We start from the raw sequence: 23,823 nt of genomic DNA on the forward strand, positions 1-23,823 counted from the left end.
TGGGCTGTCATGTGCCTTTAACTGAGGAGTGGCTTCCGTCTGGCCACTCTACCATAAAGGCCTGATTGGTCTAGTGCTGCAGAGATAGTTGTCCTTCTGGAAGGTTCTCCACAGAGGAACTCTGTCAGAGTGACTATCGGGTTCTTGGTCACCTCCCTGACCAAGGCCTTTCTCCCCCGATTGCTCAGTTTGGCCGGGGTGGCCAGCTCTAGGAAGAGTCTTGAGGGTTCCAAACTTCTTCCATTTAAGATTGATGGAGGCCACTGTGTTCTTGGGGACCGTCAATGCTGCAGGCATGTTTTTGGTACCCTTCCCCAGATCTGTGCCTTGACACAATCCTGTCTCGGAGCTCTACGTACAATTCCTTCAACCTCGCGGTTTGTTTTTTGCTCTGACATGCACTATCAACTGTGGGACCTTCATATAGACAGGTGTGTGCCTTTCCAAATCATGTCCAATCATTTGAGTTTACCACAGGTGGACTCCAATCAAGTTGTAGAAACATCTCAAGGATGATAAATGGAAACAGGATTTACCTGTGCTCAATTTCAAGTCTCATAGCAAAGGGTCTGAATAAGGTATTTCAGTTTATTTTTTTCAGATTTTGCAAAAATCTATAAACACTGTTTTTGCTTTGTCATTATGGGGTATTGTGTGTAGATTGGTGAGGAAAAACAGGACATTTAATCAATTTTAGAATAAGGCTGTAACATAACAGAATCTGCATAAAGGGAAAGGGTCTGAATACTTTCTGAATGCACTGTATATTCTGAAAGTAACGCATTGCTAACTATAGTTATTGTTACTCAAATACAAAGTGTAATTAGTTATGATACCTTGTTACTGATTCAAGTAATAATATTATTGTACCACATTATGTTACTGACAAGTTAACCCACAACCCTGGTGAAATGGACAGCAATATGCATAAATAAAATGTTTCCAAGAGGAGCGTGTCTGGCTGGTTAAATTGCGACAATTGAAGTTTGGTTTAGAAAGTGTTGATTTATGCAGATAGAAAGTGAATGGATTTCTGGAGGAATAAGACAATTTAATTCAAATGTGACCCTCGTCGTAATTCACTCTTTTTAGTACATTTTCATATTAGAGAAAAAAAAAGGTACTTCAGGTTTCATGAAGAGGAAAAAAATGGTCTGTCAACATTAGTTAGATACGCACATAATTGACCAGCTTGGCAACAAACACCATTATGAGATCAGGGTCTGTATCCACAAGACATCTCAGAAAATGTCCTAGGAATCCTTTTAAAACCTGTTAAGACTATTAAAAACTCCCAGCTCAGAGGAAGTTTTAGGATGATGTTAGGACACTGCCCAGTCAAACTGAGCCCAGAGTAAAATCAACTCATACACATTGTGGATACAAAATCAACTCATATTGCGTCTTTAACATAAACCCTAGATGCCTTCAATTGCCCAATTTATAGGCATATATTTTTAAATAATGTGATATTGTGCTCCAAAGGGATTACTTGGAATAAATAACATGATGTAGGTAATTCAATGATCGAAAGAAAACCATGTTTAATTAGCCTAGTGGTTATAAATATTTAGGCATATCATGTGAAATTTACAAAAACAAAGAAATAGGCCTTGTGAAATCATTGTATAAAGAGCAAGAAATACTGTTGCATGTAGGTCTAGATTATTTCTGGATTGATCATATAGAAATATCAAAACATTCTTTGAACAACTCCAAACCAATTGCATGTGGTGCAGGAACCACTGACCCACTGCCTTTTTCTATTACCAAGACACCTGCTGGTAACTCTTAACTGGTCAGGACAGCTCATGAGGTCTCCTAAATATCTGTCCACTAGGTGGAACTCATGACTAAAGAGGCTTCATGCATAGATATGATTTTTACCCATAAGAGTAGGAGTAAAATGTCTCTATTTTCAGCACTTACGACACATTTTCTACTCTGATACACATTGTGGATACGGTCCCAGTATGTGGCACTGCACTGTGTATTGCCTTTTGATGTTCTTTCAGTAATTTAAAACTCTTCCCACACTAAGAGCAGTTGTAAAGCTTCTCTGCTGAATTAGCTGATGTTTCTTTAGGTCTTCAGTATGACTGAAGCGCTCCCCACACTGGAATCAGTGAAAAGGCTTCTCTCCTATGTGAGTTCTCTGGTGAGCCATTAAAGACATGCTCCGGAACTTTGGCGACAACATAAGTATTTATTAAACATCCCACTATGGGCTGGATGTGTAGTTCATACATGCTTAATCTATGAGAATAATTACTGTCCTAGTTGGAAAGAAACTGTTTTCTCTACATTTCCCCCCATGTGGACCAGCCCCCTAGCAATTCGAGTTCCAGCCAATACGCTTCTGTCCCTCGCCATTTGAGTGACAGCTAGCAAGATGCACACACAGCAAAGCGAGAGAGCGAAATTACTTTGTGCACATATGTGACGTAGTATGCAATTTTTGGGGACCACTTTTGGCTCAAGAGCTACTTTCATAACTATTGGCTAAAAAGTTCCAGAACATATCTTAAGTTTCAAACATCACTGAAACTAACCACATGCAGAGAGCAATGGTAAGGCTTGTTGCCTGTAGAAGTTAGCTGGTGAGTCTTTAGTTTATGTAACAGGCTGAAGCTCTTCCAACACTGACAGCAGTGGTAAGGCTTCTTTGTGAGTAAACTGGTGTCTATTTAAGGTTTGTAAAAGAGAAAAACTCATCCCACAAACAGCAGTGGAAAGGCTTCTCTCCTGTAAGAGTAACCTTGTGTCTATTTCATTTTCTTGGTGTCTAAAAAAATCTTCCCACATTGACCTCACGGGTAAGTCTTCTTTATTTCGAGACTGTTTTTGTGTGAATCCCTGAAAATTGACAATGGAAGTCATGCCTTTGGTCACCCTAACAAGTAGTTAACGAGACCATAAACTCACCTTTAAAAGTTTCAAATAAAAGTCCTTCTCGTCAGTTGTTTGACTGCGTAAAGGATGCTCCAGGAAAAAACATCTGTAATATAAACTTCTGCCCGCGTTCTAAAACCAGAAGTGACATTTTTGTGCTGCCATCAGTGAGCTAGCTATGTAGCTAGCAACGCAACGTTTTACCAATAAAGAAAATATATAAAGCAATTGAAAGTGATATATACTTGATACATTGTTCAGCCAAGCATTCCTGCCACTACCAGAACACTAGATAACAAAATAGCTTTACTCTATGAAAATGACAGTTTTAGCATAGGTGCGGGGCTTTTGTTTTGCTTGCTGCGGTGCTAAACTAGTCTCGGAAAATCCTAGACATAGGGCAAGAGCACTAACAATGAGGGGATTTGATTAATGCACCTGGATGAACCAGGTTAGCGTTGATTGCATTCGTTTTTGAACCGGGTTGCCTCCCGGGAGTAAGCCGGGTGCCCGGTTTTGGCCGAGGGTGAAGTCTGCTCAAAACAAAAGTGAGGTAGGATAAGAAAGTGGAGTAATGAGTAGGATTCCGGGTTTTCACATGCAAAAGTGATTACTTTTGATAAAAGGCTTTGTCTGCCTTCCCAATGAAAACTAGTTTGAAAATCCAAACACATTTCATGGAAAAGAGATGTATGTTTCTGAACGATGCATCATGATGCCTTGATGACAACATGTGGCACAGATTACTGTTCGATTGAGAAGGGTACTCCTCTCATACCGCTTTTGCCCCACGGGCCATGCGATAGCTGTGCCAACTTTATTTAAATAAAGAACATTCAAACACAACTCCAGAGCATGACTTTGACTCTTCTTTCACCACCATCATTTTTATTTTATAATAGCTACATGATAGCAATTTTAGAAGGTTGTCACCCTATAAAATATACATGATTTTAACGGAAATTCTTCTTTCACTACCACTATTTATTACCAGACATCCAGGGTTTATTACAGGATACTGAATGATTATAACGTCTTACTTCAGTGTTTGGGGAACATTGTTGTGAGTTCCCTAGCGTTTCTTCAGAGCTGATGACTGCCTGAAACTCTCCCCACATTGGGAGCAGTGGAAATGCTTCTCTCCTGTGTGAGATAGCTGATGTATCTTCCGAGTTAATAACTGACTAAAAGCATAACCATACTGGGAGCATTGGTTGGCCGGCATTGTAAATAAGAATGTGTTCTTAACTGACTTGCCTAGTTAAATAAAGGTTGGTATTCTTCTTTCTTTTGTGTGTCTGTTGGTGTGATTTGAGGTTGGTGTGAATGTTCTATTGCCATACTGGCTGGAAAGGTTCTTATCTCTTGCTTGCTAGCTAGCCAACTTCGGCTAACTTACAGTCAAGTCAAACAGTGCAGCCAGAATAAGAGCAAAGTAGCTGCATTTGCATTTGTTTAAGCTGTTTTCTAGTGAAATGTATTTGGATACATCCATGACAATGAGCTAATGATGCGCGATTTCACCTGGCATTGAAAAAGAGCTCTCTCGGCAGGACACTGTTGTTCAGAGGAGCTAGCCAACAACACAACTAACACAATAACTTCAAACTGAAGCTGGAAAGGCTGCAAGCTAGCTGGACTTCGTTTCATTTTACCGTGTTCTATTGATATTTCTTTGTATATATCTCAATATAAATTACACTGATTCAGGATTTTTACTGGGTGAGAAAAGCTGCCTGCCTGTCTGTCTCATCCCGACTCCTGCCTGACACTTCAAGATTACTATGCAACAGCTGGAGAACGAATTTGAATATAAAAACAATGTTGCAAATGTCAGAGAGACAGACAGCAATGTTTATACAAATCTCAGCTATTGAAAACGAAATGTTAGGCTAAAAGAAATGTGAGGTAACGTCTAGATGCTATTTATAGTGGAGATCAAGTTTATAAATTGCCTGGCTGGGCTGATGAGACAGTGGATTGCGCAGTCAGATGGAACAGAGAAAATTGTAACGTCATAGAGTCTTAGATTTAGCCGGTGGTAACTTGTGGAATAGCACCGGCTGGTATGCGGTTTCAACCAATGAGCATTCAGGATTACACCCACCCGTTGTATAATATGTTAAATGCTTGAGTTTACCTTAACATTTGATTTTGAAAGTTGACAGCTCTTGTTGTTGTAGCTAGCTAGTGTAACTTAGAACGCCCAACCTATGCGTAGCTAGCCACAATAAGGATTGGCCTTTCATGGCTACCACGGCTACCGACGTGAGTGCTACGGGGCGGGAATCATTTAGGCAGGTTACCTTCGCTTCCTTGAGCACAGGGACTATGGTGGTCTGCTTGAAACATGTAGGTATTACATACTCGGTCAGGGAGAGGTTTATAAATGTCAGTGAAGACACTCACCAGTTGGTCTGCGCATGCTTTGAGAACACGTCCTGGTAATCCGTCTGGCCCCGTGGCTTTGTGAATGTTGACCTGTTTAAAGGTCTTGCTCACATCGGCTACCGAGAGCATGATCACACAGTCATCCGGAACAGCTGGTGCTCTCATACATGCTTCAGTGTTGCTTGCCTCGAAGCATGCATAAAAGACATTTAGCTCGTTTGGTAGACTCGCTTCACTGGGCAGCTCGCGGCTGGGTTTCTCTTTGTAGTCCGTAATAGTTTTCAAGCCCTGCCACATCTGACAAGCATCAGAGCCGGTGTAGTAGGATTCAATCTTAGTCCTGTATTGACGCTTTGCCTGTTTGATGGTTTGTCTGAGGGCATAGTGAGATTTCTTATAAGCGTCCGGATTAGTGTCCCACTCCTTGAAAGCGGCAGCTCTAGCCTTTAGCTTGATGCGGATGTTCCCTGTAATCCATGGCTTCTGGTTGGGATATGTACGTACGGTCACTGTGGGGATGAAGTCGTTGATGCATTTATTGATTAAGCCGGTGACTGAAGTGGTATACTCCTCAATGCCATTGGATGAATCCCGGAACATATTCCAGTCTGTGCTAGCAAAACAGTCCTGTAGCGTAGCATCCGCGTCATCTGACCACTTCCGTATTGAGCGAGTCACTGGTACTTCCTGCTTTAGTTTTTGCTTGTAAGCAGGAATCAGGACGATAGAATTATAGTCATATTTGCCAAATGTAGGGAGAGCTTTGTATGCGTTTCTGTGCGTGGAGTAAATGTGGTCTAGAGTTTTTTTCCCCCTCTGGTTGCACATGTGACAAGCTGATAGAAATTTGGTGAAATGGATTTAAGTTTGCCTGCATTAAAGTCCTCGGGCCACAAGGAGCGCAGCTTCTGGATGAGCATTTTCTTGTTTGCTTATGGCCTTGTACAGCTCGTTGAGTGTGGTCTTAGTGCCAGCATCGACTTGTGGTGGTAAATAGACGGCTGCGAATAATATAGATGAGAACTCTCTTGATAGATAGATTGGCCTCCCTAGTGGTGCAGTGGTCTAAGGCACAGAATCTCAGTGCAAGAGGCGTCACTACAGTACCTGGTTCGAATTCTGGCTGTATCACGTCCAGCCGTGATTGGGAGTCCCATAGGGCGGCGCACAATTGGCCCAGGGTCGTCCAGGTTTGGTTGGGGTAGGCCATCATTGTAAATAAGATTTTGTTTTTAACTGACTTGCCTAGTTAAATAAAACAATTGTGTGGTCTACAGCTTATCATGAGGTACTCTACCTCAGGTGAGCAATACCTCGAGACTTCTTTAATATTAGAAATTGCGCACCAGCTGTTATTTACAAGTAGACACACACCCCTTACCAGACGTAGCTTCTCTGTCCTGCCGATGCACTGAATACCCAGCCAGCTCTATAGTATCTGTGTCGTCGTTCAGCCACGACTCTGTGAAACATAAGATATTACAGTTTTTAATATCCTGTTGGTAGGATAGTCTTAATCGTCGATCATCCATTTTATTTTCCAATGATTGCATGTTGGCCAATAGTTCGCGTGGTGGTGGAGGTTCACTCACTCGCCTACGAATTCTTAGAAGGCAGCCTGACCTCCTACCCCTTTTTCTCTGTCTTTTCTTGGACCCGGTCTCTAGAAAGCAGTATATCCTTCGCGTCGGATTCGTTAAACAAAAAATGTCCAGAAGCTCTTTTCAGTCATAGGAGACGGTAGCAGCAACATTATCTACAAAATAAGTTTTAAAAAAAGTTACAAACAACGTGAAAAAAAAGCACATTTGGTTAGGAGCCTGTAAAACATCATCGCGATTATAATCGAGTCAACTGAAGTATCGTGCTTTGAGCTCCGGAGTAGGGCACCTGATAAGGGAGTCATCTCCGGGGTGTCAATGGAAGTTAAGGAGGAAAACCTTTCGACAGGAATCCCTGGTGTGGTTAGTGCCCATCGTTTGACCTGCATGGTAGAAGGAAGAAAGGAAAACAAAAAATGTGGTTCTATTGTTTTTTTTTTAATGATGAGCACTTCCCTACACATGTCAAGCTGAGGTATGAGGTACGCAGAAACCAAACCATTACAGTGTACAACTTTTAAAGGATTTGGCCGTGTTTCAAGTGTGTGTAGACGGGTGGAGTATACAGAAGATCGGATTGAAGAACGGCCATGTTGCAATTGTGGTGGGGATCATGACCCAGAGTTCCTGGAGTGCCCTGTAAGGGTGAAGGAGGTTGAGTGGGCAAAAGTGAGGGCGGTCCATTGGATATATCCTATGCTGAAGCAATCAAAAGAAGAACAGGTGAAATTGAAGAAATGGTAGTGAATGCCCATAGTGAATAGCCCTATTTGTCAACCAAGAGAACCGGATATGCTGTATGTAAAGAAAGTGGATTTAGTGGTGTTCATTGCAACTGTGATAAACTGCACGGCTCAAGTAGAAAGGAAATCAAAGAAATTGGACTTCATTGTGGCTGCAGCAGGAAAGTATCTGGGGCTTCAGGAATTCACATCGGAACATTTACAAGGATTATAGGTGATGGAAGATGTGCCTCCCTCGCAGGCTCCTGAGCCTGTTTAGGGATCAGACATGGATAAGGTCATTCCTACAATGCAGTGCCTTTTCTGTCCTCAGGAAATATCACTTCTTATTTAGTGTAAAATTAGGATTCCAAAAGGCTTTAAATATAAGGTCAGGTGTCCTTTACCTTAAAAACACAAAAATATGGACCTTAAAAGTGAATTTTATGCATTTTGAAAACGTTTTTTCAGTGGACGTAGGTGTTTTTGCCACCGGTGTTATTAATCAACTTCCACGAGAAATATAAGCCTTAAAATAATAACATACTTAAAATCTTTCTTCATTATTTTATAGTGCTAGTTAAATTCTCGCTCATCAATAGTTATTTTAATCATAATTATTGTATTTATTATCATTTTATTTAAGATGTTCTATGTGTCCCTGATATCACTTTCCACGCTGTTAGTTTTTTTGTAATTCTCTATTTAAGAAAACAACCCCTTCCTACAATGACACCACATTCAGGAAGTGTTGTAATTCTTCATTAAAGAAAACAACCCTTTTCTAAAATGACACCACATTCAAGAAGTGTTGTAATTCCGCCATCACGGTTGACAACTCCATTGTGTCCTCCTCCCAGAGTGCTAAGAACCATGGCGTGACCCTGGACAACACCCTGTCGTTCTCCACTAACATCAAGGCGGTGACCCGATCCTGTAGGTTCATGCTCTACAACATTCGCAGAGTACGACCCTGCCTCACACAGGAAGCGGCGCAGGTCCTAATCCAGGCACTTGTCATCTCCCGTCTGGATTACTGCAACTCGCTGTTGGCTGGGCTCCCTGCCTGTGCCATTAAACCCCTACAACTCATCCAGAACGCCGCAGCCCGTCTGGTGTTCAACCTTCCCAAGTTCTCTCACGTCACCCCGCTCCTCCGCTCTCTCCACTGGCTTCCAGTTGAAGCTCGCATCCGCTACAAGATCATGGTGATTGCCTACGGAGCCGTGAGGGGAACGGCACCTCCGTACCTTCAGGCTCTGATCAGTCCCTACACCCAAACGAGGGCACTGCGCTCATCCACCTCTGGCCTGCTGGCCCCCCTACCTCTGAGGAAGCACAGTTCCCGCTCAGCCCAGTCAAAACTGTTCGCTGCTCTGGCACCCCTATGGTGGAACAAGCTCCCTCACGACGCCAGGACAGCGGAGTCAATCACCACCTTCCGGAGACATCTGAAACCCCACCTCTTTAAGGAATACCTGGGATAGGATAAAGTAATCCTTCTAACCCCCCCCAAAAAAGATTTAGATGCACTATTGTAAAGTGGTTGTTCCACTGGATATCATAAGGTGAATGCACCAATTTGTAAGTCGCTCTGGATAAGAGCGTCTGCTAAATTACTTAAATGTAAAATGTAAATGTAAAACAACCCCTTCCTACAATGACACCACATTCAGGAAGTGTTGTAATTCTCCTTTAAGAAAGCAAACCCTTCCTAAAATGACACTACATTCAGAAAGTGTTATTATTTCTTTGGTGGGAAAACAATGGTGCAAAACTAAATAAATATAAACACTCAGTTGTATGTATTTGTCCATGTTTCATGATGTTAGTCTGTACATCCAACTCATATGTTTTCACCCTGTTACTCTCAATTATAGAGAAAATTAACCAAATGTTTGATAGAGAAGTTAAAATCATGTTCAAGTGTTCACCATTATGCTAGCTCAATCTTGCTTACTCAGTGCTATGGCTAATTTGGGCTCCAAATTTCCAGCCTGTTAGTATTATGCACATAATAAGTAAATAAAAATAATAAAAAGTGCCTGAGCTTGACCAATATGTTTTTCTGAAAGTCAAAGGTCTTTTTTTCAGATAACACATACATATATATATTCTATGAGGTCCAAAAGCAACCATATGGTAGGAATGATTTAACAGATAAAGCAAGGAGTATGTTAATGAGTGATTTTTGGGTAGTCAGTATGATTTTATCCATATCAATTTTGTGAAATTTTATTTTCATCCAGTTTGTGGCAAAAACACACCTTTTTGCATGTAGTTCGTCGTAAAACCCAAAGAAGAAGCTTTTAATCATGGTTATAGCTATCGATACTCGACTACTCTGGTCTGTGTGTGATTAAATTGGAAGTAACGTTAGACAAGGAAAAGCTAGCTATCTAGATTAGTCTTCAAGCATAGCTGGATATTCTACTTTACTTTCAAACTACAACGTAAAACTGACATTAGAACAACGTTGTCAAAGGAACATCAAACGAAAGTCAGGAGATATACTTCTTTCCCACGTGGACAGAGACGTGCTAACCCGCTAGCTAGCTACTGTATCAGGTAGGTAGCAAAGGTTACGGTCACAGTTATACTGCAGCCGAGTTTATGTTTTTGTACACCACGAATCATATTATTAACCCCTTTTACGATTAGCTAATGTTCAGGGCTTTCATTTGATAACTTGTTTAATTCCCGGTTTGTGAGGTGCCGACAATCACCCGAAAAGTATTGTTGAAAGTTGCTAGCTAACGTAGATAACTATCCAAATAACTCTAGAAGATTGGAAAATTCTCTATTTAAACTTTTACGCTGAAACGAATAACTTTTATTTTCATGTCGACATTACATTGTTGAACGCTATGTTATGAAATCTGCCAAAAGCATAAAGGCTGGATTACAGTCCGTCTATCGACATGTCTGTGTAGACAATTGTCGTAGCAACATCATGAACATTCTATTGTCGTCCGACATCAAACTTTTCGTTCTGAAAAAGTGTAAACACAAAACGACAGCCTCTGCATGACATCAGCAGCCCTGTGCTCCAAATAACATACTTTCTCTATTTTAACACCAATAAAACCATCCGTTTAAAAACTAATTCAGTCAATGTCAGCCAGGTTCGTTACTAGCTGGCTAGCCAGTTCAAATAATGACCAGAGTATAGAGTTGAAGTCAGAAGTTTACATACACTTAGGTTGGAGTCATTTAAACTCATTTTTCAACCACTCCACACATTTCTTGTTAACAAATTATAGTTTTGGCAAGTCGGTTAAGAGATTTACTTTGTGCATGACACAACACATTTTTACAGCAGTTTACAGACAGATTATTTCACATATAATTCACTGTATCACAATTCCAGAGGGTCAGATGTTTACATACACTAAATTGACTGTGCCTTTAAACAGCTTGGAAAATTCCAGAAAATTATGTCATGGCTTTAGAAGCTTCTGATAGGCTAATTGACATCATTTGAGTCAATTGGAGGTGTACCTGTGGATCTATTTCAAGGCTTATTCAAGGCTTACCTTCAAACTCAGTGCCTCTTTGCTTGACATAATGGGAAAATCAAAATATATTAGCCAAGTCTGGTTCATCCTTGGGAGCAATTTCCAAACGTCTGAAGGTACCACGTTCATCTGTACAAACAATAGTACGCAAGTATAAACACCATGGGACCACGCTGCCGTCATACCACTCAGGAAGGGTACGCGTTCTGTCTCCAATAGATGAATGTACTTTGGCGAGAAAAGTGCCAATCAATCCCAGAACAACAGCAAAGGACCTTGAGAAGATGCTGGAGGAAACAGGTACAAAATTATCTATATCCACAGTAAAACGAGTCCTATATCGACATAACCTGAATGGACACTCAGCAAGGAAGAAGCCACTGCTCCAAAAGCGCCATAAAAAGCCATACTACGGTTTGCAACTGCACATGGGGACAATGATCGTACTTTTTGGAGAAATGTCCTCTGGTCTGATGAAACAAAAATAGAACTGTTTGGCCATAATGACCATTGTTATGTTTGGAGGAAAAAGGGGGATGCTTGCGAGCCGAATAACAACAAAAATTATCTCAAATTTGAACTCATCAGACCAAAGGACAGATTTCCACCAGTCTAATATCCATTGCTATTGTTTCTTGGCCCAAGCAAGTCTCTTCTTATTATTGGTGTCCTTTAGTAGTGGTTTCTTTGCAGCAATTCAACCATGAAGGCCGGATTCACGCAGTCTCCTCTGAACAGTTGATGTTGAGATGTGTCTGTTACTTGAACTCTGAAGCATTTATTTGGGCTGCAATTTCTGAGGCTGGTAACTCTAAATGAACTTATCCTCTGCAGCAGTGGTAACTCTGGGTCATCCTTTCCTGTGGCGGTCTTCATGAGAACCAGTTTCATCATCGCGCTTGATGGTTTTTGCGACTGCACTTGAAGAAACTTTCAAAGGTTTTGACATTTTCCGGAATTGACTGACCTTCATGTCTTAAAGTAATGATGGACTGTTGTTTCTCTTTGCTTATCTGAGTTGTTCTTGCCATAATATGGACTTGATCTTTTACCAAATCTTCTGTATACCACCCTTACTTTGTCACAACACAACTGATTGGCTCAAACGCATTAAGATGGAAATAAATTCCACAAATTAACTTTTAACAAGGCACACATGTTAATTGAAATGCATTCCAGGTGACAGCCTTGATGACAGCTTTGCACACTATTGGAATTCTCTCAACCAGCTTTATGAGGTAAAGGGTGGCTACTTAGAAGAATCTCAAATATAACATCTATTTTGATTTGTTGAACACTTTTTTTGGTTACTACATGATTCCATATGTGTTATTACATAGTTTTGATATCTTTACTATTGTTGTACAGTGTAGGAAATAATAAAAATAAAGAAAACCCTTGAATGAGTAGGTGTGTCCAAACTTTTTGACTGGTAAAGTATATGTATGATGTATAAAGCCAGGCACATTTAACATTTAGGCTGTTGATTATAGACCTAATTAAGTTGGGGTTTCGTCACTGTTCTTAAAGCATTAACGAAAGGGCTGTTTTCTCATCTAACTCCACCGCATTGTTCTCAACACCAAAATGGCTGCTTGAAAAATGCTGGTTAAAAGAAAAGGAGCCAATTCAACACCGCACTGATTTGATTCAGAACCGCGGAGAGCGACCGCATTTGTTATAAAATAACATTTTTTTTAGTGTTCCGTTGTTCTGACAATATAACCATATACAATTACAGTAGCACATGTCTTAGACTGATGGACTGTACCATCCTCACGGCCCCCACAATCAATAGATCAGTCCACTCAGACAGGAGCCAATCAGAAAGGTGTCTTATACACCATGATTATAATTTTTTTGCTACTGCTCAACTAAAGAAATCTCTGTTGACCAACAGCCAAACAATGGACCAGTCGACTAAATGGGGTCAGCACTAATGTGTTCTAATCTTTCATTTTATTTTCATTACAGGTCATCTAACTGAACTATATCTGTCTTGACATTGACTTCATTGCTGTTGTTGCCACGTGAGCAGGACAATATGAGTGGAGAGAGGGAAACGTTGATGGAGGAAATGGAACAGAGTTTATACACTTTAACCAACTACAGTTTACGCTGCCTGTGTGAACGCAGTGGAATAGGTGGCAAGGATGGCTCTGATGTTCAAGGAAAGAATCACCATCACTCATTGTGCCGTAAAATCCTGGAGGAACTTGGGAAAAATGCAGATTCAATGGAATCGGAGGAGCAGGGAATGTCTTGGTTACTCCGACTGAAAGAGGACATCAGAAAGATACAGGAGGATTGTATCGGTGCACCTTTGAGTCCCAGCCAATCCATCGATGATGATGCTGTAGACTGTGATGAAGAAGGGAACCAGAAGGACATGGATTGGTTACCTAGCAAAAGGTTGGAGGGGGAACCCATGAGTCCCAGCCAATCATTTGATGACGACGCTGCAGACTGTGATGAAGAATGGGATGAGGAGGACAGGGATTTGTTGCGTAGCAAAGGGCTGGAGGTGGAGCCAGCTCCAGAGAGACACACACCAGAGCAGAGGGAGGAGAGCGTGAGTGGGTCCCCCTCTCTGTCCTCTCCTGGTAATGCCTTACTGCTGGGTCTGAAGAGGGTGTCTGTGCAGCTGGTCGACTGCAGGAAAACACCAGGGTTGAGAGGAACTGCTGGAGGAGATGAGGAGGAGGAAGGAGATGTGATTCATCAAAGTAAGTGCAGCAGGATACCTTTTGTTTTGGTTCTAAGTACCATTGTGAGGTTTAGTTGTTGTTATCTAACATTACAGTGCAGTCCAGGGGCCTCTGATATCAACGTTTTGTAAGTTGCATCAATACCTTTGTGTGTAACATTGTAGAATCTTTAAGAGGACAGTGACATATCAAATGTATTTTTCACACACGCCGAATACAACAGGTATTACTGTGAAATGCTTACTTAAAATGCAATGGTTTTCATTTAATGCCTTCATTGTAGAATCGTAAAACATAGAGGACAGCGACATGTAATGCACTCCCCCTGCAAACTAACATCACTTCATTACCTCTCTAACATCACTCCATTACCTCTCTCTCTCTCTCTCACATCACTCCATTACCTCTCTCACATCACTCCATTACCTCTCTCTCTCTAACATCACTTCATTACCTCTCTAACATCACTCCATTACCTCTCTCTCTCTCACATCACTCCATTACCTCTCTCTCTCTAACATCACTCCATTACCTCTCTCTCTCTCTCTCTAACATCACTCCATTACCTCTCTCTCTCTCTCTAACATCACTCCATTACCTTTTCTCTCTCTAACATCACTCCATTACCTTTCTCTCTTTCTCTAACATCACTCCATTACCTTTCTCTCTCTCTAACATCACTCCATTACCTTTCTCTCTCTCTAACATCACTCCATTACCTTTCTCTCTCTCTGACATCACTCCATTACCTCTCTCTCTCTCTCTCTCTCTGACATCACTCCATTACATCGCTCTCTCTCTCTCTGACATCACTCCATTACCTCTCGCTCTCTCTCTGACAACACTCCATTACCTCTCTCTCTCTGACATCACTCCATTACCTCTCTCTCTCTCTCTGACAACACTCCATTACCTCTCTCTCTCTGACATCACTCCATTACCCCTCTCTCTTTCTGACATCAATCCATTACCTCTCTCTCTCTCTCTCTCTGACATCAATCCATTACCTCTCTCTCTCTCTCTCTCTCTCTGACATCAATCCATTACCCCTCTCTCTCTCTGACATCAATCCATTAGCCCTCTCTCTCTCTGACATCACTCCATTACCCCTCTCTCTCTCTCTGACATCACTCCATTACCTCTCTCTCTCTGACATCACTCCATTACCTCTCTCTCTGACATCAATCATTACCTCTCTCTCTCTCTGACATCAATCCATTACCCCTCTCTCTCTCTGACATCACTCCATTACCCCTCTCTCTCTCTGACATCACTCCATTACCCCTCTCTCTCTCTGACATCAATCCATTACCCCTCTCTCTCTCTGACATCACTCCATTACCCCTCTCTCTCTGACATCACTCCATTACCTCTCTCTATCTGACATCACTCCATTACCTCTCTCTCGCTCTCTCTCTGACATCACTCCATTACCTCTGTGACGTAGAAGTCCGTCACTGGCCGCGGGCAGCATTTGGTACTTTAACGCACGCACACATTCATCACTCCTCCCTGCTCCGTTATCAGATAAGTTAACAATGTGGGTCGACACACAAGTTAACGTCTCTATCTTAGTACATACATTTCACACTTACTTCAGTAACCATTTAGGGTATAAAGAAATAAAGACAGGTGTTCATATTTAATATAAGCAATATTTAGTATACTTATCGATGTTATGGATGAGCGCGGTTGTTTGTTCTGTTCCTCTCTCTCTCCATCTCTGTAGCTTCCAGGTATGCTGGATAAGGACCCGAGCTAAGGGAATTGGGCTTACTTTGTAGTGCCTGTCCGGAATGGCTCATTAATGTAAACGGGCATATTGGAAGACACTGTCAGTAGTGATGTAATTTTGTAAATGTTATATTGTGATGTTGTTTCATAAACGTGTTGCAATGTAAATATTTTGGTATGTTTAGATAAATGGAAACTGTATGTTGAATAGGTAATTGCTTAATTAATTAGTGTTAATTGTTCTGAGGGGAGGGGCTACCCCTACAAAAGGAGCCTCTCTTTCAGTTCAAGGAGAGGCATTTTGGATTGAGCTGTGGGTGGGGCAGCTTTGTTTTTAAGCTGTCCCATAAGGTATACGTTTGATGGCAGTACTGTTGTTTTGTTCCGGAATCACTATGTAAATAAACACCGTTGCACAGAAGAACTTTTGCGGCTCCGCCATCTTTTTATTTTTTATAGAGGTTAGGTTTTCCAGTTTAGCCTTCTGGCCTACTCTACGTGACAACCTCTCTCTCTCTCTCTCTCTGACATCACTCTATTACCCCTCTCTCTCTGACATCACTCTATTACCCCTCTCTCTCTGACATCACTCTATTACCCCTCTCTCTCTGACATCACTCTATTACCCCTCTCTCTCTGACATCACTCCATTACCCTCTCTCACATCACTCCATTACCCTCTCTCACATCACTCCATTACCTCTCTCTAACATCACTCCATTACCTCTCTCTCTGCCTCTGCCCCTTCTCTCTGTCTATCCTCCCTTTCTCAATAACTCCATTACCTCTCTCTTTGGCTCTGCCCATCTCTGTCTATCCTCCCTCTCTCAAATCACTCCATTACCTCTCTCTCTTTGCCTCTGCCCCATCTCTCTGTCTATCCTCCCTCACGTTTGCTCCATTGTCTCCCACTTTCTATATCTCTACCGTGACTCGGTCTGCCCTCCCTTTCTGCCACTGCCCCCCCCTCCTGGTAAGGCACCTGGACTACTGTTCACAGAGATTGACTTCATCACTACTTGTTTTTGTAAGAATTGGTGACGTGCTGAATGCACTGAGGTGTCTATTTTTAACCTCTATGGGCTAGGTGGGACGCTAGCGTGCCACCCGTGGTGCACTCCATCAACAGCAGGTGCATTTCAAGAGCGGCAAATTTGAATCCAAATAAATGTCAAAATTCAAATTTTTCAAAAATACAACTATTTTACACCATTTGAAAGATAAACATCTCCTTAATCTAACCACGTTTTACGATTTCAAAAAGGTTTTACGGCGAAAGCATAAATTTAGAGTATGTTAGGACAGTACATTTACGAGTTGTGTGTAATGTTTTGTCAAGTCAAAGACAGGGTCACCAAAACCATAAAACCAGCTAAAATGATGCACTAACCTTTTACAATCTCCATCAGATGACACTCCTAGGACATTATGTTAGACAATGCATGCATTTTTAGTTCTATCAAGTTCATATTTATATCCAAAAACAGCGTTTTACTATGGCATTGATGTTGAGGAAATCGTTTCCCTCCAATAACCGGCAGTCAAGTCAGCATCACAAATTAAATAATTAAAATTAGAAAACATTGGTAAAATATTATATTGTCATTTAAAGAATTATAGATTTACATCTCTTGAACGCAATCAACTTGCCAGATTTAAAAATAACCTTACTGGGAAATCACACTTTGCAATAATCTGAGCACTGCGCCCAGAAAAATACGCGTTGCGATACAGACTAGACGTCATGTTGGGGAGATCTAAAATCGAAAATACTATGTAAATAATCCATTACCTTTGATTCTCTTCATCAGATGTCACTTCCAGGTATCACAGGTCCATAACGAATGTAGTTTTGTTCAAAAAAGCTCATCATTTATGTCCAAAAATCTCCGTCTTGTTAGCACATGATCTAAGCCAGCCGGACTTCTCGTCATGAACGAGGGGAAAAAATATATTTACGTTCGTTCAAACATGTCAAACGTTGTATAGCATAAATCATTAGGGCCTTTTTTAACCAGAACATGAATAATATTCAAGGTGGACGAATGCATACTCTTTTATAACGTATTGGAACGAGGGTACCCAACATGAACTCGCGCGCCAGGTGTCTAATGGGACATCATCGTTCCATGGCTCTTGTTCGGTCAGATCTCCCTCCAGAAGACTCAAAACACTTTGTAAAGGCTGGTGACATCTAGTGGAAGCAATAGGAAGTGCCAAAATATTCCTCAGCCCCTGTGTTTTTCAATGGGATAGGTTTAAAGTCAATACAACACATCAGGTATCCACTTCCTGTCAGAAAATGTCTCAGGGTTTTGCCTGCCAAATGAGTTCTGTTATACTCACAGACACCATTCAAACAGTTTTAGAAACTTTAGAGTGTTTTCTATCCATATATAATAAGTATATGCATATTCTAGTTACTGGGTAGGATTAGTAACCAGATTAAATCGGGTACATTTTTTTATCCAGACGTGCAAATGCTGCCCCCTAGCCCTAACAGGTTAAACTAGTAGCACACAGCTCGGACATCCCATGCATACCCCTCGACATGCCAACAGAGGTCTCTTAACAGTCCCTAAGTCCAGAACAGACTATGGGAGGCGCACAGTACTACATAAAGCTTCAACATGTTTCATCGAAATGTACAGCTGTGTGTCGTCCGCATAGCAGTGAAAGTTGACATTGTGTTTGCGAATGACATCGCCAAGAAATAGAATATATAGTGAAAAAAATAGTGGTCCTAAAACGGAACCTTGAGGAACAACGAAAATTACAATTCTTTCCGACAACCAAGCAAGATCTTGTCCATGTAGACAAATTAGGGTTTCCAATCTCTCCAAAATAATCTGGTGATCGATGGTGTCAAAAGCAGCAATAAGGTCTAGGAGCACGAGGACTTGTGCAGGCTTCATTCTTTTCGCTCTGTCATTTAGGTTAGTATTATGGAGTAACTACAATGTTGTTGATCCATCCTCAGTTTTCTCCTATCACAGCCATTGTTTTAAAATCACCATTGGCCTCATGGTGAAATCCCTGAGCGGTTTCCTTCCTCTCAGGCAACCGCGTTAGGAAGGACACCTGTATATTTGTCAGTGGTGTAACGTACTTAAGTAAAAATACTTTGAGGTACTACTTAAGTCGTTTTTTGGGGGTATCTGTACTTTACTATTTTATATTTTTGACAACTTTTACTTCACTACATTCCTAAAGAAAATAATGTACTTTTTACTCCTTACATTTTCCCTGACGCCCAAAAGTACTTGTTACATTTTGAATGCTTAGTAGGACAGGAAATGGTCCAATTCACACATCCCTGGTCATACCTACTGCCTCTGATCTGGCGGACTCTCTAAACACAAATGCATCGTTTGTAAAGTCTGACTGTTGGAGTGTGCCCCTGGCTATCCGTAAATTAAAAAAAAAAAAAACATTGTGCCGTCTGGTTTGCTTAAAATAAGGAATTTTAAATTACTCATACTTTTACTCTTGATACTTAAGTATATTTAAAACAAAATACTTTTTGACTTTTACTGAAGTGGTAATTTACTGGGTGACTTTTACTTGAGTCATTTTCTATTAAGGTATCTTTTACTTTTACTCAAGAATGACAATTGGGTACTTTTTCCACCACTGATAGTTGTAGTGACTGGGTGTATTGATACACCATCCAAAGTGTAATTAATAACTTCACCAGGCTCAAAGGGATATTCAATTACTGGTATTATTTATTTATTTTTATTCTTAAAATTATTTAGGCTTGCCATAACAAATTGGTTGAATACTTATTGACTGAAGACATTTTAAGCTTTTCATTTTAAATTCATTTGTAAAAAACTCTAAAAAGATAATTCCACTTTGACATTATGGGGTATTGTGATGTCATTATGGGGTATTGTGTGTAAATTCATGCTGTAACACAAAAAATGTGGAAAAGATAAAGGGTGTGAATACTTTCTGAAGGTATTCAGACCCCTCAACTTTTTCCACATTTTGTTTGGTTACAGCCTTATTCTGAAATTGATTAAATCATTTTTCCCCTCATCAATCTACACACAATACCCCATACTGACATCACAATACCCCATAATGACAAAGCAAAACAGCTTATTAGAAATGTTGGCAAATTTATTTTTTTAAGTCCGGGCTCTGGCTGGGCCACTCAAGGACATTCAGATAATTGTCCCGAAGCCACTCCTGCATTGTCTTGGCTGTGTGCTTAGGGTCGTTGTCCTGTTGTAAGGTGAACCTTCACCCCAGTCTGAGATCCTGAGAGCTCTGGAGCAGGTTGTCATCAAGGATCTCTCTGTACTTTTCCTCGATCCTGACTAGTCTCCCAGTCCCTGCCGCTGAAAAACATCCCCCCCACAGCATGATGCTGCCACCACCATGCTTTACCGTGGGATGTGGCTAGGTTTCCTCCAGACGTGGCACTTGGCATTCAGGCCAAAGAGTTTCATCAGACCAGATAATCTTGTTTCTCATGGTCTGAGAGTCTTTAGGTGCCTTTTGGCAAACTCCAAGCAAGCTGTCATGTGCCTTTTACTGAGGAGTGCTGCAGAGATGGTTGTCCTTCTGGAATGTTCTCCCATCTCCACAGAGGAACTCTAGAGCTCTGTCAGTGACCATTGGGTTCTTGGTCACCTCCCTGACCAAGGCGCTTCTGCCCCGATTACTCAGTTTGGTCGGGCGTCCAGCTCTAGGAAGAGTCTTGGTGGTTCCAAACTTTTTCAATTTAAGAATGGAGGCCACTGTATTCTTGGGGACCTTCAATGCTGCAGACATTTTTTGGTACCCTTCCCCAGATCTGTGCCTCGACACAATCCTGTCTCGGAGCTCTACGGACAATTCCTTCGACTTCATGGCTTGGTTTTTGCTCTGACATGCACTGTCAACTGTGGGACCTTATATAGACCGATGTGTGCCTTTCCAAATCATGTCCAATCAATTGAATTTGCCACAAGTGGACTTCAAGTTGTAGAAACAGCTCAAGGATGATCAATGGAAACAGGATGCACCTGAGCTCAATTTGAAGTCTCATAGCAAAGGGTCTGAATACTTATGTAAGTAAGATAAATGTGCAAAAATGCCAACCTGTTTTCGCTTGGTCATTATGGGGTATTGTGTGTGTAGATTGCTGAGGATTGTTTATTTATTGAATCTATTTTAGAATATTGCGGTACCGTAACAAAATGTGGAAAAGGTCAAGGGGTCTGAATATTTTCCGAAGGCACTGTAATACCTCAATATGATGTCACTTATGTTTGGACAAACTGTATTCACTGTTTGTTTTTAATTGTCTCTTTCACACAGGAGAGAGACGTGGAAACCGTGGATCTTCTGGGGAGCCTCAACAACAACCTCATCATGCTGACGACCCAGACTGGAGTCTCACCACATCAAAACACCTCAACAAACAACCACAGAGACATACAGGGAAGAAACCTCACCACTGCTATGACTGCGGAAAGAGTTTCAGTGTTTTATCAGGCTTGAAAATCCATCAAAGCACCCACACCGAAAATAAACCATTCCAATGCTCCAAATGTGGGAAAGGTTTTGCAAACAACCACTATCGAAAAATACATGAGAAAACAGTACATGAGCCTCCCACAGAAAGGTCTTACCACTGCTCTAAATGCGGGAAGAGCTACAGTTTTTTATCAACATTCAAAAATCATCAAAGGATACACACAGGAGAGAAACCATTCCAATGCTCCAAGTGCAAGAAAAGTTTTGCTCAGAAATCCACTCTAAAAGCACACGTGCAAACGCACATGCCTGCCGCAGAAAGGCCTTACCAATGTTCCTACTGCGAGAAGAAGTTTTGTATTTCGGCGTCCTTTAATTTCCATATGAGAATGCATACTGAAGAGAAACCATTCCAATGTTCCGTCTGTGGAATGCGGTTCATTCAAGCCTACTTACTGAAATCACACAAATTTAAACACAAGCTCACCGAAGAAAAGCCCTTCAGCTGCTCAGAATGTGGGACGGGTTTTGCCACGAAAGGTAGTCTCAAATTTCACCAGCTGATGCACAACCCGGGAGAGAGACCATACTGCTGTTCTGAGTGTGGTCATTGTTTCTCTCATCCGATATATCTGAAGAAACACCAGAAGAGGCACAGTAAAGACAAGTCCATTGTCTGTGAGCTGTGCGGGAAGACCTTCAACCATCCAAGCAACTTCAGAACTCACATGAAGATACACCGAGGAGTGAAACCGTACCACTGCTCCGAATGCGGCAGGAGCTTCATATTCCGCCAAGGTTTAACAACACACCAGCGTGTGCACACAGGAGAGATGCCTTACGTCTGCGATCAATGTGGGAGGAGGTTTTCTCAGTCCAATTCTTTGGTGACTCACCAGCGAACACACACTGGGGAGAAACCTTACCCATGCTTTGTCTGTGGAAAGAGCTTCAGTCGGTCACAAAACCTGGCTGCACACAAGAGAACTCATACTGGAGAGAAGCCTCACGCCTGTGATCAGTGCGGGAAGAGGTTTTCCCGAACCGACGCACTGGCTGTACACAAGCGCACCCACACTGGAGAGAAGCCTTACAGCTGTGATATATGCAGGGAGACATTCACCTATTTAGTAGCCATGTTGAAACATAAGAAAGGACATGGACATCCTGCAGGTGACGTTATCTGTGCTGAATGGCCTCAGGACGATTCCAGCTCTGTCTATGAATAGAGAAAACTTTAACTTGCAGAAGACATCAATTTGTTGTTTTACTTACAATCTAACCCCCAGAGAGAGAGAGACACAAACACTCACACACATGCAGAAGAACCCAGAGGGCGGCAGGTAGCCTAGCGGTTAAGAGCGTTCGACCAGTAACTGAAAGATCGCTCATTCGAATCCCTGAGTCGGCAAAGGTTAGACGAAAATCTGCTGTTCTGCCCTTGAGCAAGCCCGACCAAAACTGCTCCCTGAGCACTGATGATGTGGATATTAAGGCAGCCCCCCGCACCTCTATAATTCAGAGGGGTTAAATGCGGAAGGTTGAAGGCATTTAGTTGTGCAACTGGCTAGTTATCCCTAATTTCCTTTCCACCCAGAGGAATTGGGAGCACAGAGTGATTTTTGAGAGTGGTTACTATGATTTTTTAGAGTAGTTACTATTGTCTTTGAGAGTGGTTACTGTAGTTTTTGAAAGCAAGGATTGTGGCTTTAAATAGTCTGAAATCATAGTGTTGTGTTGTATACATACACACCTGACAGGTGTAGGATCAAGTTCCTCTCCCCCAAATCCCGTCTTCTAGCATTAGTGGTGAAAATGCTAAACTGACACAAGATCAGCATCTAGGGGCAACTTCACCCTACACTTGCCCCTTCCCTGGGGGCTGTTCCAGATAGCAGATTCATTGAGGTACTGTCCTAAATATTCTCAACTATCATAATTTTTTTGACAAATATAGACTTGAAATTGGAGTAGTAGTAGTAGTAGTACATATACCGGAAGGAGTGGCTTCCATCTGGCCACTCTAAAATAAAGGAGTGCTGCAGAGATGGTTGTCCTTCTGGAAGGTTCTCCCATCACCACAGAGGAACTCTGGAGCTCTGTCAGCGTGACTATCAGGTTCTTGGTCACTTCCGAAACCAACGCCAGTCTGCCCCGACCTCAGTTTGTTCAGGTGGCCAGCTCTAGGAAGTGTCTTGGTGGTTCCAAATTTCTTCCATTTAAGAATGATGGAGGCCAATGTGTTCTTGGGGATCTTCAATGCTGCAGACATTTTGTGGTACCCTTCCCCAGATCTGTGCCTCCACACAATCCTGTCTATGAGCTCTACGGACAATTCCTTTGACCTCATGGCTTGGTTTTTGCTCTGACATGCACTGTCAACTGTGGGACCTTACATAGGTAGGTGTGTGCCTTTCCAAATCATGTCCAATCAATTGATTTTACCACAGGTGGACTCCAATCAAGTTGTAGAAACATCTCAAGGATGATCAATGGAAACAGGATGCACCTGAGCTCAATTTCGAGTCTCATAGCAGTGGGTCTGAATACTTATGTAAATAAGGTATTTCTGTTTTAAAACATTTTTTTATACATTTGCAAAGATTTCTAAAACCTGTTATCGCTTTGTCATTATGGGGTATTGTGTGTGGGTTGATATATATTTTATTTAATCCATTTTAGAGTAAGGCTGTGACATAACAAATGTGAAAAAATCAAGGGGTCTGAATACTTTCCGAATGCACTGTACATTCACACACAATTAAACAATGAAAGCACATGGCAA

At 41.6% G+C, this 23,823-nt stretch overlaps 1 protein-coding gene across 1 annotated transcript; it reads left to right on the top strand.

The window, feature by feature from the left end:
* Positions 1-9,911: 9,911 nt before the first annotated feature.
* On the top strand, positions 9,912-23,302 carry LOC106564181 (zinc finger protein 883). The gene is made up of 3 exons (XM_014130219.2): positions 9,912-10,174; positions 13,099-13,850; positions 20,880-23,302. Exons 2-3 carry the CDS (start codon positions 13,169-13,171, stop codon positions 22,265-22,267), a joined length of 2,070 nt encoding a protein of 689 aa, XP_013985694.2. The 5' UTR covers positions 9,912-10,174; positions 13,099-13,168; the 3' UTR covers positions 22,268-23,302.
* Positions 23,303-23,823: the final 521 nt, after the last annotated feature.

The sequence above is a fragment of the Salmo salar genome, chromosome ssa12 (assembly GCF_905237065.1).
Source record: "Salmo salar chromosome ssa12, Ssal_v3.1, whole genome shotgun sequence".
Lineage (NCBI taxonomy): Eukaryota > Metazoa > Chordata > Actinopteri > Salmoniformes > Salmonidae > Salmo > Salmo salar.

Excerpts from the sequence above, each read along its gene's own strand:
- LOC106564181 (XM_014130219.2), top strand. The coding sequence starts at position 13,169 with ATGAGTGGAGAGAGGGAAACGTTGATGGAGGAAATGGAACAGAGTTTA. Across the intron at positions 13,851-20,879 it reads AGGAGATGTGATTCATCAAA|GAGAGAGACGTGGAAACCGT; the intron begins GTAAGTGCAGCA and ends TCTTTCACACAG.